This window comes from Centruroides vittatus, unplaced genomic scaffold, assembly GCF_030686945.1.
Source record: "Centruroides vittatus isolate TY-2023 unplaced genomic scaffold, ASM3068694v2 contig_2747, whole genome shotgun sequence".
Lineage (NCBI taxonomy): Eukaryota > Metazoa > Arthropoda > Arachnida > Scorpiones > Buthidae > Centruroides > Centruroides vittatus.
Window position 1 is genome coordinate 1502309 of NW_027121750.1, and position 19292 is coordinate 1521600.

Sequence of the window (19292 nt, forward strand, 5' to 3'; positions counted from 1 at the left end):
ACAATGTCGGTTACTCTTTCGTAGATAGGTGGCGCTATTTAGTTTCTATTACGAACACGTGTTTTCGAATTACACATGCAAGCTAGGAAACAGACTAGTGTAGGAATGGGTAACTGTGATGATTTATACGTTGAAATAGGGACTGTAACGGAAGAGACGGTGGAAGTGCCCGTTTATACTTATATAGCCATGTTTGTACTCGATTGTTGCGAAGTTTATGACATTAATATATATTTTGTTAAATCAAATGCATCTTCACAGTTCGGTATACCTGTAAAAGTCACAGAACACTTTAAATTTAAATATATCGAATTCGACGATTTACCACAAAATGTAAGTTGGATTCGTTACTACAGAAAGATATAATTTTTAATGAAGACGGTTGCAGATATTTGTGTATAGAGTTTGAAAATATAGATTATATTAGTCATCCTTACAGCTATGGAGTGCCAGCATACAAAATATTCAATAATTAAACGTGCTGTTGCTGTGTAATCACTTGTTTCGGCTCCTACGTGGTAGAGACATTTTTATGTTTGAAGTTGACGTGTTCTTTTTATTCGGTTTATTCCTAAAGATGCATAGATGTCCGAAGAAAGGCTTTCTAGTTTCTATTTGCCTGTGGGATGCAAAGAGCGTTACTCGCAGATACAGTAATTCTACGACAAAAATTTACAAGAAGCATTCGTCGATTACAGGATGGCATCCCACATTCGTGCTTTACACACACACACACTATAAATATGCGAAATACATACGACACTTATTTCTAGAAACCATGGTGAAATGCTGGAGAATAAGACTAAGCCCCGGAATTCGTGACATGTATATGAGAACAAATGAAATAATCCGAAGCTGAAACTATTGCTGTAAGATTGGAGGAAAAACAAAAATTTTTAACAAATTATTTTTTTAAGAGTGTCACAGAATCTGTATTTTTGTATTGGTATAACTCGTTGGAATTATAAGTTAAAAGTTTAATAATAACTTGGTGACGGCCGGATGGCCGAAGCGGTTAAGGCGTCGGCATACCACTCTTGGGGACTCTGGATATCAAAAAATCACAGAATTTTTTATGGTCAGTTTGTCCCGGATATGTCGGATTATGTGCCTTGTCGCCCGGTTGCATTCGTTGTGAGCCTGGTTGAATCCATAATGGATGCGAAAGGAGGATCTTTTAATGCTCTTAGGGGGGAAGAGTTTAAAAAGTAAATAAATAAAAATTTGCTTTTAAATCTATATTAATTAATCAACTTTTTTATTTATTTAGGTAAAAGACAGTCATTTTCCCGTTATTCATTCCGTTAATTCGTTGACGTGCATAGGGGGTTTGTGTGCAGTAGTCAGATGGGCGATCAAAACAAATCCAAATGACAGCTACTCAAATTTATTAGTAAGTAGCTTAAATATATTATTAATTAGTTTAGGTTTAATTATTTTGTATTTTTGTAAGCTATTTAATAAACAATAAACTATGAGAACATTTGAAAGATGCATCTAAAATATATTAACATTACAAAATTGTAATATTTGAAAGGAAAATACTATTTAAAAGATAATATTTTAATGCATTAATGCAGTCAACTTGTTAATTTAAACTCCGAGAGACAGTGTAAACAGCTTGAATTAAAAGGAGACCATTTCTGGATGCAATGGAACAAAAAAAGAAGTAATTCCAACAACACATTAACACCACGTGGCAAACAGAATAACATTTAATCAATGAGAAATACAAAACAAAGGCTCTGTATTGCCCACAAGAAGCGTGTGCCACAGGGTGATCGTAAACTGTCCTATTTGTACGCAGATTGATTTGGGTTAATGTTACCTATGGTGGCTCGTCAGAGACGAGCCACCATAGGTAACATTAACCCAAATCAATCGGCATACAAATAGAGTTTACAATTAACAAGAGTTTACTGTATATAAAAATGTCATATCATTTCTAGTACTTTAATGATAATTTTGTAGTTATTTACTGTAATATACATAATATTACATTCATTTATGCACATAATGAGTTTCATCTCTAAACAAGTGATTTATTTATAATGTAGGGATTTAGAAATGGATGTTTAATGGCTTGTTCAGAAGTAAGTAAACTTTTATTTGTTTATTATACAGTGTGATTCAAATTAAAGTTACCATATTCAGTGCCTTTATAGACAGAAACAATGGGCATAACTTTGTTAAATTTGATTAACGTGTGTTCAAACCATGATGACAATCAGTGTGAGTGGAACGAAACACAATGCTAATAGAGGCATCCTCTGACTATTAGTATCAATCAGAGGATGCATTCAGTGTGATAGTTGTGATTAAAAACCGGAAGCTGATACTTCAAGATAGCATTCTTAACTGCAACACACAACAGCTTTCCTGTTGCAGTTAATAATTACAGTTTTTATTAAAATTGTCAGTAACCGTGTCTATGCCCGAATAAGCTAATGCCCGCCACTGGTCGACTGGATAAAACCACCGAACACTGGTAGTCGGTTGTGGCTTCTAATGTTAATTAAATGTAGAGAAAAATATGCATAAATAATTCAAGAACTTTCATTGAAATCTTTTAAGTTTTAAAGAAAATTTTTAATGTAATAATTTATTCTTATTTTTAAAATATAGAACTCAATATGGACCAAATTTTGTGAAGTCGACATGCCTAACTCTGTAAATCTATCGATTGATCAAAAAAGGTAAATGTTATATTAATATTCTGCATGTTAATAAAAATCATCGTCAAAACATCAATTATTCATTTACTTTTTTAGTTATCCCCAGCCCCGGAATTCACGGGGCTGGGGATAATGGGTTGTTTTATATTTTCAAATATAATGTTCTGTCTCTTGTTCTATTCCAATATCCAGTTCCAAATATGTTTCTTAACTTGAAGATGATTGCTAAAGGCAATTGAAAACGTTTGTTTTTCTCGTCGTTTTATGTTACACGCTGAATTTTGGTTTTGTAAGTGAGATCCGTAATTCTCCAGTATGTAGTGCATTTATTACTTAGTTTTAAACTGTTCTATAGACTCATTTCTTCAGATATGTGAATAAAATGTGTTGGAGAATGTTGATCGAGATTTCAATGCTCAAAAGGGCCACAATTCTGCAAGGTGGCAATCTAGACCTCCACTGCCGCACGGTCTAGATTGCCGGGTCCCTTTTTTCATTCTGTCTGATCACCTGACATCGTCTCATCGAACTGTTTTCTTTGTGGACACGTCAAGGATTGTGTGTATGCTACAAAAGTTCCCAAAGGATTCTCTGAATTATTTATTGGACCATACTAAGACTATTTTAAAATTGTGTTCAATAAAAGGCATGTGAGATTGTGGCATAACTGCCTACTTCTTGCTAAATTGATTTATATCTAATTAGTAAATTAGTCTTGATATAGCCAGACATAATCTGGAAGATTGTTTGGTACATTACTAATTGAATTGGTTTGTTGTATACGGGGATGGCGAGTCGGTCAATTTTAAAGAATACCAAGTCGGAAGTAGGGTATTTTTCTGCCAACTTCCCGTCCCCGATTGTGTGTGTCGTTATATGGCGAACGGCGAGCAATTCGGCGAACGTAGCCGAGCAATTCGTTTTTCTATTCGATTAGGAGATAGAAATCGCCAGTTCATCTCTTTTGACAAGTGTTCGACCAGCTCGTTAGGAGTCGAGAATATCTGAACTTTTGCCGAATTTTGATTCGTTTGACTAATCATCTTTTCACAACTAGTGTTTGAAAACTTTATAACCAAGCATGTCCTAATGTAGTTTGTTTTACATAGTATGATGCAGACAATGTTTCGGTTAGTGTTTTTGTTTGTTCGTATTGGTTTATATGATAATGTAGATAGAGTTTTACTCTTTCTACATTATAATATAAACCTACTTTTGTCATCTCTTTAGATCATGTCATTTGATAGAAACGTAGTATGGAGAAAGTTGTGCGCTAAATGTAAAAAATTCTTTAGATATGTACAATAAATACCCGCTAACTAATGGGGGTAAAGGTCGTCTGAGTTAGCTGGATGTTTCCTGTGACTAAGGTTAGCAGGTGTGTATCCAGTTATTGACAATATGAATATCAAAAACACTTGTTAATTGTCAAGAAAATTTAAATTACTGTACAATTTTTCAAAAAATTTGTTCAAGTTAGCAAGGATTTGCCTTATCAGATAACATTTTTTGTGTTAGCAACAGAAAAGAAGAATCTGTCTTACCATCAGACTTATTGAAATTGGAATTTCATCTTCAACATCCGGTAAAAACTCATAATATTTTGAAAAGAAAGCAAGAGTTTGTAAACAAAATGAAATCCCGTCAAAATAACGAATCCCATTCCGGCGAAGACGTTTTCGAGATGTCGTCTTTAAAGGAGTCGTTAGAGGAACGATTAGAAATCAAGAAAAAATCGTTTTCCCCTCCGTCCGAATATACGACGGATAAAAGTTGCGTCGACATTAAACTACCACACTCTTACGTGGAGGGCATCGATTTTACTATAGCCGACATAATTCTGTTACCTTCCGTTCATCGTCTCTTGGTAAGTATTAATTTTTTCACTTCGAGCGATTTAAATTTAAAATCCAAATTTTATTCTATTCAAGACAGAGTTAAGACCTTGGAAATCCGAAATAGAGCGTAATCTTCCGTTATTATTAAACTGGTATCGCAGGTTATTAAGAAACAAATATATTTCGAAATTAATTGATTCTTGGAAATGGATTAAATGGGAAGATATATTTATTGAAACGTACAGAAATGATATAAAAGTACCAGAAATTCAAAAGGAGAGTTTGTATACTAGGTAGGTTACTTTCATTACATTTTTATAGTGTTGGAAAAGCTACTGTGCTGTGAAAAATTTGTAATGATGTCAAAGTTATATGTATAGCATCGTATATGAGACTCTACGTCCTGTTGACAGGTAAGTCACATGTCCTGCTGCCAAGTGGTTCTCCGTTCCCTAAACACTGGGAGTTCAATCGTGGGTTCGCATCTCGCCGGGACGGGCCGGGTATGTTGAATTTTTAGGGTTTTTCACGTCCGTAATGCCCTTACCCTTAAAAAGACCTCCCCCTAGGCAGATCTCCCGAGTGTTGCGTTGCCATAACATAATAAAAACAAACATATGTCCTGCATGTCCACTTTCAATTACTGTTCACTCACATATGTTCCAGTTTTTGGAAGACTTCTTTGCTGTTTGCATAATCTCCTGTAGCGTTTGCTATAGGAGAAACTTAAATGTCATACATAAAACTTTAAGTAAACCTTTTCCACTGCACAGTAAACCCTGTATTATTAATATGATATATTTCAATTCAACACATTTTCTTTCAAAAATGCATAACAAGAAAATTTAGTTTGCATAAAATATAATGTAGAATCATTAATAACATTAATGTATTTAGTTCTATCTTAAATTCTCACTTAATCACCCACATAAACAGCTCCATTTAATTGCCCATTGCTTATTTCAATGCCCATAGTTGATTAAGTGAAATGTTTTCCAATAAAACTTGCACTCAAAACAACGGCACCTCGTGTTATCAAATTGGATTGAGTGGATCTGGGATGTTCGAGGTGTTATTTAGCAAAAGAAACTCGGTCATTACATTAAAAATGTGAGAATACTTCAAAAAAGATCGAAGTTACCGTGCTTCGGAATGATTTATTCCCCTTACATAAATAGTCTCGATTTGTTTTGACTCATCTTATACGAGGATGAGGCAAAACTACTCTCGAAAAGCATTTAATGTATTAAATATTTAGAATTTTAAAATTTTTAGCATCTTACATTTATGCTTGTCATTCAAATAAAACAAATTATGTATATATTTTATTATATTTTAGAGATCCTTTGAGATCTAAACCTAGGATGAGGAATCGTGATCCTGCCGAAATTATTAATAAATTGACGGTAAGATTTCGAATTTATTTTTAATGCTCTCTATTGCTGCTGCTGCTGCTGCTGCTAGGAGCTTTTTATTTATTAATTATTTTTATTGTTTTCCTGTTTTAAAAAATTTTATATTTAATTGTTCAGATTGCCGGTATATGCCCGTATTATAGCGCTCACCCTTTCAAAAATAACACAAGTCTGAAGTGGGAAACGTTACCCAGGGCGGTTCATCCTGCGGGAGGTAAATATATTTATTGCATTGTATTGCATTCTTGTATTGTTGTAATTAGCGATTGAATTACCAGTAAATTTGGCAAGAACGGATAGAACACACAATAATATTTATTTGCATAAATGTGGTTAATAATTGGATATATATACATATATTAAATTCGACTACATTGAGTAGCCATTGTCGGGTACTTGACGTTCTAAAAACAGAACAAACATTCTAAATTTTGAAAAGTTTCAATGTTGAATGCGGGTTCAATTGGAAGGGATCTACGGTGTCAAATAACTATACAATTTCAAAAAAAATGCCCTCCGTTCATTTGCTGGTATTAAAATTAATCAGTGTATTTCTTCTGTTAGCCCTATAAATTTTTTCGAAGCTTTAATTTGTATTTCATCAAATACTTGATGGATTACGCAAGCATTGTTAAACTACGGACGCTTGGTTGTCGAGTGTGTAGGCAGCTAAGGGTCGTGTCCAATTATCCTTTATTGATAGTGGCTTGATGTTCTTTTCTTTTTCTTGTGATCTTGTCGTGGCTCCAATATATGTAAAAATTATATTTTTTTGGTCATATTTTAAATGATTTTTTGGACCATCTTCGAGAGCTTGAATTGCAGAATTGAAAAAGTTTGCTATTTTGCTAAAGTTTTTCTAGAAATTATACAAAACAATTGATGCTCATCACTAATTTTCTTCTACGAAAACGTGTCTTAAAAATTTCAGGAATATTTCTCCTTAATATACAAACTTCCCTGTAAAATTTCAGAAATTTCTGACAAAAAGCACAGTAGTTGTTAAGCTTTAAAGTGGAAGAAGAAAAATCATTCCCCTACACATACACTTCCATACATACAGAAAAAAAGGGTTTGTTTTTTGACCAATCACTGTACTTTCCCTCCGTTATAGTACAGCTGGGAATGTAAAAATGAACCATTTTGTAAAAACAATAAAGTAAGATGTAAATAAAAATTCAGATATTAGTGAGGTTGAGGCCGAAGTTTTAAATGCGAAAACATGTACGTCGGACATTCGGCATCGCTTTCCTGTAAGCCTAGAAGTTTGACAATGGCATTTGGAAAGTCGGTGGAATCATGCTCGACATTCCAAACGCCATTGTCAAACTTCTAGGCTTACGGGAAAGCGCCGCCGAATGTCCGACGTACACGTTTTTGCGTTGAAAACTTCGGCCTCAACCTTGCTAATATCGCCTCTTTCGGTGTTAATTTTTATGATATAATCGTTACGATTCTAACGTACTTAACTAATTAAATTTAATGTTTAACAGAACTAACGTTATCTTCTGATTTATAATTTTTAGGAGACTTGCCGTTAAGTAGGATAACGAGAAAATGTCATCAAGTCGAAAGTATCGTTACGGCAGTGTTATCACTAGCCGTTCCCGGTAACCTGATAGTCGATTTCTGTGCGGGCGGCGTACGTGAATATTATTTGAATTTTTTTTCCTTTTATAAAATAATTTATTATAAATTCTCTGTTCAAATTGAACACAATATAATCTCATCTATCTACATTTTATTAAAATATAGTATAGTGTTTTTCAAAAACTATAATTTTGTGTGAATAACCTGCAGATTATATGTTGACATTAAATTATATTGACAAACTTGTTAAATGGCTTTTCGTTTGCATAAAGTCATTAAAAAATCTTTAGAAAATGCAAAAGATCCTTTGCGTACCACAAACTTATTCATCCGTCGTCATGATTTTTCCCGAGGTTACCAAAAACGCTTGTACAGGATGTCCAAAAAGTTACAAGTACAGCATTACATGAGATCTGTAAGTCATATGTCCTGCATTTCCACTTTGCGGTAGATTGTGGTACTGCTTATTCGGAGATGTTCTGGTTTCTGGCAAAGAATTCTTCTGAGAACTAATCTCCCGTCAAATCTGGCCCGCCAGGTCTCCAGATTTTAGGGCCTCCGGGGACATTTCTGGCATTCGATATAGGAGAAACTGCAATATTGTGTGTGTAAAACTTCACTTTTATTGAAATTTACTTAAAGCTTTTCCACTGCACAGTAACTTTTTGGACACCCTGTACAGTAAGTGTACTTCTTAATTATTTTCTTATTACAGGTATAAAAGTAGGTCATTATAAAGAAAAATATCCTCGAATAGTAAACACTGAAAATTTTCAGTTTAAAATAAATCATGGTTATTATTCAAATAAAACCGGTACCATATTTGCTATTTGGTTATTTAGATGTAAGTAATCGGTTTATGCTAAAAGTTTGCAAGCCAGTGTGATGCGTTATATAGTTTTGTGCATGATGTGGCATTTTCTACAAGTATAGTCTTTAAATGATATGCCTTTTAACATGTGCTTCCTATAGTTTCATTATATTTGTGAACTTCGTCTTCCGATCACAAATCCTTCTCTCCAAACAGACATCTGTGAGTCAGCTGGCAGTTTGCAGGTTTTTTTCTGTTAATAGCGAGGTTGAGGCCGAAGTTTTAAACGTGAAAATGTGTACGTCGGACATTCGGCGCCGCTTTCCCGTAAGCCAAGAAGTTTGACAATGGCATTTGGAAAGTCAGTGGAATCATGCTCGACATTCCAAACACCGTTGTCAAACTTCTAGGCTTACAGGAAAGCGGCGCCAAATGTCCAACGTACACGTTTTCGTGTTTAAAACTTTGGCCTCAACCTCGCTAATGTCATCTTGACTGAGTTTGTTATGGTGTCTGCCATGAAGCCAAAGTCTGTTCAAAGGTGTCTTTGCATTTTGCTTAGGTTTCATGGTGTACTGTTTTTGTCTGCTAGAGTTACAAACACTAGGTCTTTTCCTCAGAAAACAAGAAGTATTACAGAGCACAAAGTAACACAGAGCTGTATTTGTTTACAGCAAAGGTTTGCTTAATTAAAACCTGCATAAACTGGAATCTCGTAGTGCCGAATATTTTTTCCAGTTTGGCAGGTTTTTCAACACAGAAAATCACTCTGTTCCAAAGAATTCATTTAGGCAGGTTCCATTTTGGACAGATTTTAGTGTATATCCGCAAAGCTTTGTCCTTCCTCTACAGAAGGAATTCTTACCTTCCATAGAGGACTTACATGTTTTATTTTGGAGTTTGTCCATTGTATAACTCCAAATGAATGTCATTGCTGGAGTGGTATGTAAGTTTATTGTTTTAAATGTGAATTTTGCATTGAGCTATGTTCTTAATACTCAGATTAATCTGTTGTTGCATGCTTTCAATTCAATGGTACAGAGTATGTGGTGGGTAGGTTACACAAAGGAACTCTCTCTTCCCTGTGAGAGGGCATTTTAGCAAGCCTGCTTTGGGTTTGGTAAGATGGTGAAGGATAGGGTCAATGTATCTGGATGGATCACCCAAAAAAAATTCCTGTGGGTTTTTTGACCCACCTAAATTCGATTCTGGGTCCGCGGAGCAGCAGGCCGATGCCTTAACCACTTGGCCATTCGGCTGTCTAATTAAAAATATTGTAATTGTGTGTGTTTAGTATGTAACAATAAATTCAAAAGCTGTCATCTCTTTCATTCTAATTATATAAAAAATAATAATTAATTTTTTTATTGTTATTATTTAATTGAATTTTCTAATACATTATAATATTTTAGGGACACGTTGGTATTTTAATAGCATATTTACGTCCTTCCTGTAAGGTAAAATTTTTATTTAATTAATTTTTAATATAAGTTAATGGAAAGTAATAATAAGTAATGATTGTTTTAAATTATTAGGTCATTCTTATAGAAAATAAAGAATCGTCTATGGATCGTGCTAGAGCGAGAGCAAAAGAATTGCAGCTTAGAAACGTATTCTTTTATCAGGTAAATTAATTCCTGAATTTACTTAAGGTAAATTGATATATTACTTTAATTTTTAAGAACATTTTAGCTTAAAAATATAACATTTTTTGCAATTATATTTGCAATGTTTTATTTGAATATCACAAAAAAATGCACCTAATTAGTGTTCCATCTTTAAGAAATCTTAATACAAGTACAATATCGAGATGACATTCAGTCTCTCTTCGGGTGTTGTGTTCTATCTTGAGTGATGCTTCTAGCTGCATTTATTGTATAACCCAAAATAAACATCATCTAACTATTAACACCGGAGTGAATAATAAACAGCCACAAACAAAAACCTTTTTGCCAGTGTTGTACTTGACAAAAACCAACTAACGTTTTCGGCCTCCACCAAGGCGTTCTTCAGGTTTTGAACTAAGTGGCATCCCCATTGGACTGCCAGAACGATTCTTCCTGAGTTATAAACATTTTACATATCACGTTTCACTCTTTCGCCTGGCTCCGTTCGAATTCCTCAAACAGGTACAGTACCTCCACGCATGCGCGATCGTCTCCCCGTCCTTAAAGTTGATACAGGTGCCCCCAACGTTGACTTTATAGATCTCCCAGGCCTCCGGGTGATGAATGTGATCAATTTGATACGTCTGTCTAATTAATTTGGTGTTCCAGAAGTCCGCCTTAATTTCTGGGCCGGTAACGTATGTCGCCAAGGTGGTGTCTGTTTGTTTTTAAGATCGGATTGATGCTCCCGTAACCGTTTTTGAATTGAGAGCACAGTTGAACCAATATAAACCAAATCTCTTTGGAATCTATCGTCCCTGATGGGAATGGAGTAAACCCCTGGGGCTCTTAAGATCTATCACCTCTAGCATCGTGTAGCAGCTCGTAAATTGTGCCGGTTCTCCTGTACGTTATCTTCGTGCAATTATGGCTAGCAGTCTCCCTGTATAGGGGGGTTTAGATGCTGATTAAACCGGACATTGCCACTTAGTTCAGAACCTGAAGACGACCTTGGTGGAGGCCGAAAACGTTAGTCGGTTTTTGTGTCACATACAACACTGGCAAAAGGGTTTTTGTTTGTGGCTGTTTATTGTATAACTTTTTAATCTTTCAATATTTGTAACAGGTGTTTGGCAATTGAAGTATTAAGATGTTAATAAGTTATAATGGATTTGTTTCCAGTGTAATATGGATTATTTTTGCGGAAGATTTGACATCGGCGTGTGTTTACACGCTTGCGGAGTAGCAACCGATTTGGTAATTCGACAGTGTCTTTCTCAAAATGCCAGTTTCGTCTGTTGCCCGTGCTGTTACGGTTCAATTAAGAATTCTCATTTGGTTCAATATCCGAGGAGTGAAAAATTTGGAGAGTGCGGCGTGAGTTACGAGGTAAAAAAAACTTTTGTTTTACTAATTTTGATCGTGTTAACTTTTCTTCTATATGAATGGGTTTTTTAGTCCATTTTAAAAATAAAATTAGAATTTATCTTGAGCCTAAATATCTTAGAATTTCATCAGAATCAATTGCAATCTTCTCTCTCTTTCTATCTTTATTTTACAGTCCAGCTTCAATCCTAATTGGTAGTCCTCAGAAAGATAGTTTTGCATGAATATGTTTTTATCTGTTGTGCATCTGTATAAATATTTTTATTGTCATATTATTAATAAATTACATTCATTCGATCACAAAGTATTGAAATAAATAATGTAAGTTGAAAATTTTTAATATCAGTTGGGCTTCTGATCTAGCCTTAGTTAACCGGCTTTCAAAATTGTACAACTTTGAAAGCCAAGACTTTGGGATAGTAGGCCTAAATAATAATTTGATATTCTTAAAAATATCTCACAATTTATAAACTAAAGCAAATACAGTATTTTCTATTAAGAAATATTTTCTTACATTAGATTTACAGCGACAATGTAGAAAACTTCTTATGTAGATTTGATAAACAAGAAGTTTCCTTGGTGTAATCATTGATTCTGACCTTACCTTTGGATTCCAGATAGATCACAGTGTTACAATTTGTTGTGGCATCATCTAGAGCAGGGGTGGCCAACATACGGCCCGCGATTAATTTTTCAAAATTAGCTACTTAACTTCCGATAATTGGTCAAATGGATTCGCGATACTTCTTCGTTTTTTAAAAAAATTCCATTGTAGAGATTTACAACTTTTGTATTCGTCTGTTATAAATTTACACTATTTGAAGAACGAAAAACCCCACACTCACTGAAACTCGTCTGCCATTCCGCCATGTCACACTGTTTACGCTGATGCGTGACGCACGGTGCCGCCTGCCTGTCGACTTTTTTTTTTTGCTTGTACGTTTCTTTACATTGTAAAATGACATTGCGCACGAATCAGGAACTTCTGTTATTTAAAATGACTTAATTTTAATATTTCGTTCGGCCCATGAAAGAATTTCGTTCCAATTCGGCCCGGGGGCAAAAACTGTTGGCCACCCCTGATCTAGAGGCAAGACTTGTAACAAGAAAAATGATTTAAAATACTTATAAAGTAATGTCTCTCAATTTAGACATCTGCAACTGCCATTTCATACCTTTTTAAGTGTTAAATATGTTAAAATTTCTCTCATTATAACTACATTGCATATTTTAATAGAATTTTAATATGTAAAAAGGTAAAGAAACAAAACACTATTAAAATCTATCTCTATTGAGCACCGTTGTGAATTGCATTCTATTTCACTGGACAAATATTTTGTTACTCTTTCTGTTATTTCTCTGTTTGAGAAACCTTTGTACAAAGGCAAGCAAATTCAAATTTAAATGTTGAGCCATTTTATATGGAAAAATGTAATTTATAATTGTACGGTCCTACTTTCTCCTTTATTTTTGAAGTATTTTATTATTAAACAGAGCGCAGTTCTCGCGACTGAAAGCGTTAAATACAAAACTAACTTTTTATGTTGCTAAATCATTTAAATATAATTTTTGCAGTTAATTTCAAATTTGGAAAGAAAATCTCCAAGATTCTATATCGGCAATAACCATTTTTAAAGATTATTTGAACATCGGACAGGTTAATATATTTTTTCGTACATAATCAGTTATCCAAACAACCCCAGTCCCCGATTGGTTCGGATTAACGACTCTCTACTGTACTTTGAAAAATTTCAGAACCTGATGGGATGAATTTATGATATTTAATTATTGTACCAAATACAAAAACAATTACTTTCAGGAATATCAGCTATTGTGTCATTGTGCCGACCGTACCGAAGTAGCGACGCCAAAAGTAGAAGAAGGTAAGCTTCGTATAAATATTTGTTATTATTTGTTTTAAATTCTTTCTGCCCTATGGGCACTAACGGGCCCTTTTTGAGGCTCACAATGGAATGGCCAGTTGGTGAAGAAAGAAGTCTGACATATCCAGGTTAGAATGCCCCAAAAAATTCAACATTTAAATACATCGGTGTTCTGATTAATCAATTTTTGAACACGCACACCCCAGCATTCTTTTGTTGGATTCTCAGTGTTTAAGGTTAATTTAGTAAAAGTTTGTTAGATTTTAATGTTTTTAAGCTAGTTTTTAGAAGTTTTGTGTTGGATACCTAAAATGGTTTTGTTTATCTCCGGTGTTAATGCAGACAAATAGTAAAATGGTGTTAATTATATCATGAAGGCTGCCATATTGCTTCATCAGAGTCACGTGAGTGCAATGTGCATCGGTTGCCGCACAAATGACTTGGTGAATATCGGAACACATTTTAGTACATTATAGTTCACCGATATTGCATACTGGAATATACCAGTTGCGATTCGGTTGGCGAAGGCGAGGCGAGGCCATTCAAAATGCACCTGCCACGTTAGACCAATAAGGTTCGGTTTTTTCGTACAATCCATTAAATGACAGATTTTTATTATTTGGACCCCGAAGTGGTTAGTTTTTACACAAACATCCCAAAACAGATATATATTAGTAATAGGCCAAATGATTGCTGGGTGAAATCGGGTACTTCTCCGTAAGTAACAGAGGACGGTTATGTCATAGTTAAAATATGTCCGGAAGCTCGGGTAGAGTAAACGGCAATGCATCCGCAGGGAAGCGGGAGTTGCAGGTTTGAGTCCCATTCCAAGCAGATTTTTTTTCTTCCAAAATATTCTAAATTATTTAGAAATTGATTTAAAATAATAGTGTAGTAGTAGTTGTTTGGCTTAATAAATTCTCAAATAATAACGACAGTGGCTAACTAATTTAATAATTATATCTTTTTCCAGGATTATTTACATATTAACACTGTAATGACCATACAAAAAAATCTTTGGGCCAATTCAATTCTTTTTCTATATTTCACCAGAGACTAACAATATACAACATAAAGATAAAATATAAATCTTGTTTAAAATAACCGACAAGATATCGTTAAAAACACGTACACACAAAACACTCGACACCGACCTTTCTTTGTAGGATTCAACGTCAGAGTTTAAACGGCACTAAAAATTTTTCAATATCAGCCAAGTCCTAGTTGTATTTATAGATGAAACAAATTGTAGCGTCCTCTGGCAGAAAATCGGGGCACTTGACAATTTTTGCATAATTATGTCTTTTCCCAGGATTATTCATAGGTCTCTGGCGAAATATGGATGAAAATCCAACACAGATATTAAATGAAAGTAAAAGCAATCTAATGCCATTAGCATTTTGAAGCTACAAACCTTTATATTCTGCAACGTCGCAATCATCTTCGTTAACTTTTTAGCTTAATGGTTAGCGAATGCCTCGACAGACTTTGCAAAATTATTAATTGCTATTCTTAATAATAATAATAATATATTTTCCTACCATTTCAATTAAATTTAAAATTTGTGTTATTTCAGGTAAATACTGCATGAGCATTATCGACACCGATAGATATTTCCACGCGTACGAAAATAATTACGACATCCGATTAACTACTCTGCAACCGCCGTCCTGTACGCCCAAATCTAATTTATTGATAGGAGTACCTAAAAGTAATAATTAGAAAATGTAATCAGAATAAAAATGTTTTAGTTACGAATTTTATGCTGTGTAGCTTTCGTTTTACATCTTTTCTATTAAACCAAAATATAAAATTTGAAATGTATCGATTCAAAGAAAATTATTATTAAACTTCAGTTGTGAAAAACACTAACACACGAATTTATATAAAAACATATCTGCACGGAATTACATTAATAACTCAAAACCTATGACAACGTATACCCTGCAGAAAAGTGTAAAATGGAAATTAAAACCAGCCCGCTGCATACCACACATTACTGCAGCAGATATTGAAAGTGTAACACTAGTACAGGGTGTCTACAGACACTTAAATTCTGAAGATGATACTTAAAATCTACTTAATTTTGAGTGGAAATGTATACAACCTTTTAATAAATAAATAATCAGCACAGCATCACTGAATTGAAAGAAGAATATACATTAATGACTTGAAACCGTGTGGTTGTGGTGCTTGATTCTTGTTAACTACGGAACACAATATAGTGCTTTGACGATCGTTTCGGGCATATTAGGTCCTTAACGAGCTATGTACGCATGTATCGACTAAATAAAAGAGAGAAGAAAGCCAAGTGATCGTCAAAGCACTATATTGTGTTTCGTAGTTAACAAGGAATATACATACTATCAGACCTTGAAGCAACGAAGCTTGGCATTCTCGCTTCTTAATACAAATGTCTACTAGTTGGAAATTGTGAATTTAAGTAATTCTAAGCTTCCGGTCGGATTAGCTGACAATTTTCTATACCAATTCATTGTTGCGAGTAAAGAATCGCACAAACAAAATGTAAAGACGGCATTCCCCGAAATGAAATTATCGTGTGATCGATTTCTCGATTACATTAGAATTTGATAAATTTTTTCGTTTTACGAATTAGTTTAATTAACATAACAGTTTAATTACGTAAAAAAAATGAATGAAGAAATGTATGATTAAAATATATATTAATTTTGTAATATATTTAATAATAAATAATCATTTTACTTTGGTTTGAATTAATTTACTATTCGAGTAATCGGCATATATTGTTTTTTTCATTTTATAAACATCAATTAGAATATATAAAGGCTGTGACACACTAGGCAATATCTCGCCCGGGAGACATTTCTCTGAGCGACAAAAATCTGCCGACGTTCGGGCACACGAGGAGAGAAGTTGCCCGAGTTATAAGATCAACATTTACCTGGTAATTCTAAATGTTTGCTAACGGGACGAAAGCACGTTTCTTTGAGTATCTTGTGATATTCTTTAATAGTGTGGTTACGAACTTGTTCGGATTAAATTAATGAAATTAAACATTGCGTCCTATCAGCCATCCTCCGTTTTTATTTTTGTGTTGTAAACAAGAGCTGTGCTTATGTGGTAAATCTAAATGCACTCATTGGTTGCGGCAAGTGATAGGAGACAAAAGTCAAAGCGATTTGACTCCCCGACAATTGCTCTCCCACTGTCTGGGAGACACTTTTTTTTTCTGTCTCCCGCAAAAATCATCTAAGGTGTCGCACGGCCTTAACAATCCTGACAAGTATCATGTGTGTGTGTGTGTGGGCACCCTTTGGTGGATTTTGTTGTAAAAATCTGATACTATAAAAAGAACACGAAGTTTGCAAGTCCAGAGTTTTCAAGAAATTAATGACAATTAAACTGAAAAACAGACAGAGTAAATGTTTTCTTTACAAAGACTCTAGAAAGAACCCAATAAATAGGATGCTGATGGAATTTGTAAGAAAAATTCTACCACTATCACAGAAATGCTGATGCCGAAAGAGCTTTCTTCATAAATAAAATGTGCCGTATTGAAAATATATATCAAGACTTATTGTAGTGCAGAGATTGGTATATTCGGCAATTGTCAAAGCAGTTTGTATTGAAAAAAATATCTAACTAAAGGAACAATTCTGGCAGATTTACAACTTTATCCTTAACCTATGAAGATGTTGCAGGATGTAATTTGTTGCACATACTGTTTTTTAGTATGCATTAAAATGTTTCTCTTCTTTTTTTCCTGTTCTGTTTTTCATTTCACTTATTTTATAACTACATCAACAATGAAACAAACCGCTTTCTAGAGTTCACCTTTATTTACAAATTACTCTCTAGCACTTTTGAACGACCAACTCTGTTAGCAGGAGACACACGAATCTGACGTACGTCCCTCATTGCATAATCCCCTCTCGCTTTCAAAGTGAGTGTAAAATTACAGAGGATAAGCCGATACAAATTTGAGGCCAGTTTTTTTCACATTCAATGTACAGTACAGTACTATCAAGTTCTGAATTTAAATAACTATGAACAATTGTTATTGACTCATCTGTTCCAAAAATTTCATGGAAATATAACATTTTTATTAGCTACTAGAGAGCTTAGATATGTTCTGCTTTCTACCCGCAACAAAATGGAGATCGATTGTGACGAGTGGTATGCAACACATATATATACATATTGCTAACGTGGTGCCTGCGTTTTCGGCAAGAAAAACAATTTCGAATGATTCACAATACGGTGATCGTAGACAATTTTGAAGAACGTCTCAAAGGATAGGTTATACACATCTTCGAGTACTGACGGAAGCAATGGAAAAGTATGGGCACATTTTTTTATGCAGCGCTCGAGAAGCTCTTTGCGGCTAATCCTCCGAAACCCGTTTTTAAATGGCCGACGCTGCTCGTGACGTCATTTCGCTGCATAAAAAAAACGCGCCCTACATTGAATTTCATGGAGAATACTTCAAAAAAAGACCATAGTTGCTATGCCCAAGAGAGATTTTTTTTCCTTATGATAACAAGTCAAAACAAATTGAGAATGACTACGTACATAGGCAACCTTTTTCTTTTTTTACAAAAAACATATTGGAGATGCTGAAGTACAAACATTGATTAATGTTTATGATTTTATAGACTGACTTTAAACACTTCTTCAGAAGCCTGATACAGAGGATTCTCGATATAACATATATAAATGTCATTTCCCATACACATCATCGACTAATTATGTATGATATATCAAACATATTAACACCTACATCACTTTAACAAGATGTAAATGTATATATCCTTAAAATTTTTTATTTTTAAGTTTTACTAGTAATTTGCTAAATATAAACGATATTGTATTCAGTTTACTACACAATAAAATAAGCATTTTCCATCCATACAACTATATACTTCCATACAGAACTGGAATTTTTTAGTTGGATTGGAATATATCTCCCACATAATGCATTAGTTCAATGGAAAATGGATGCATGATATACATTGTATAAGTCGCGCTTTTTGGTACACAAGTTAAACGTCTATCGAGGACCATCTATTTTGATAGATCATAGAAGGAACCATTGAACTTCAGACGGGAGAAGCCAAGAATGTATATACGGTAGGTATTTATAAAAACAACAGCGGGTTAATCACGAATGTTTAAGATAGCAGAAAAATTCAGGTGAACGACAGAAATTTATTAAATTGTACAAATGAAAAACTCGCGAGATCGGTGTTGTTTTTTCCGGCTAAAACAAGCAAGCAAACAAACAATATCTAGGTTTAAGAACAATGAAAGTTATTACTGATAACTTATGGTTGTGCGATGAAGTATAAGAATTAAAATAATCCTTTCTCGATTTAAGTGTTGTTTGAATGTTTTAGAGAAAGACAAAATGTTTGCAAGCTTCAAAATTGATCATTCAAATGCTAGAAAATCAGCACTTGAATTAGATCAAGTGTTGATTTTCACAACAGAGACTTAAAAACACAGCTATTAACAGTGCTTTGTTGCAGTCAAAAGCAGAAGAGTTGGGAAACAAACTGGAGGAGAATACAAAGTTGGATCAAGAGGTTTAAAAAAAGCACAGTATTAGAAGCAAAAAACAAAGTGTTGGAAAAGCGTACTACAGTAAACACGAATATGGTAGAAGATCGGCCGAAAAATAAGTGGCCAAAAATTAGAGAGAATTTCCAAGATTGCAATATCTTTAACACAGACAAAATGAGTTTTGTTTATAACCCCACATCAAACAAGATGCTAGAATTTAAAAGAGAAACTTGTACAGGAGGAAAAGGGAGAATCCCGTATTAGAAAGAGTTCTGGTACTTGGGGGAATTTGATGTCAGAAACTGTTTAGATTAGAATAGATAAAAAGAGTTATAAATGAAGATTTATGGACCAAGAGACAATCTCCAGAAAGCGAAATTAAGTTACAGCATTTTGGTCACATTTTCAAGATGATTGATGAATGCAAGAAGGAACCGGTCTTTGATGTAATTAAAAACAAAACGAGGGAAGCCACGTCGAGAATGGATTGATTATATCAAATAACGGAACGAAGCCAATTTGGAACAGTTGGCTTCGTTCCAG

General features: G+C 34.2%; 1 protein-coding gene across 2 annotated transcripts; it reads left to right on the forward strand.

The window, feature by feature from the left end:
• Positions 1 to 58: 58 nt before the first annotated feature.
• Positions 59 to 14968, forward strand: LOC136971986 (glutathione S-transferase C-terminal domain-containing protein). 2 transcript variants are annotated; one of them, XM_067266512.1, is made up of 14 exons: positions 59 to 333; positions 1271 to 1393; positions 2058 to 2093; positions 2626 to 2696; positions 4194 to 4542; positions 4607 to 4806; positions 5853 to 5919; positions 6046 to 6142; positions 7455 to 7570; positions 9742 to 9786; positions 9865 to 9954; positions 11119 to 11325; positions 13142 to 13205; positions 14782 to 14968. In XM_067266512.1, exons 1-14 carry the CDS (start codon positions 76 to 78, stop codon positions 14925 to 14927), a joined length of 1869 nt encoding a protein of 622 aa, XP_067122613.1. In that variant the 5' UTR covers positions 59 to 75; the 3' UTR covers positions 14928 to 14968. The 2 variants fall into 2 exon arrangements, with proteins under 2 accessions (XP_067122613.1, XP_067122615.1); XM_067266514.1 differs by lacking the exons at positions 13142 to 13205; positions 14782 to 14968 and having other exon boundaries at positions 9878 to 9954; positions 11119 to 11319.
• Positions 14969 to 19292: the final 4324 nt, after the last annotated feature.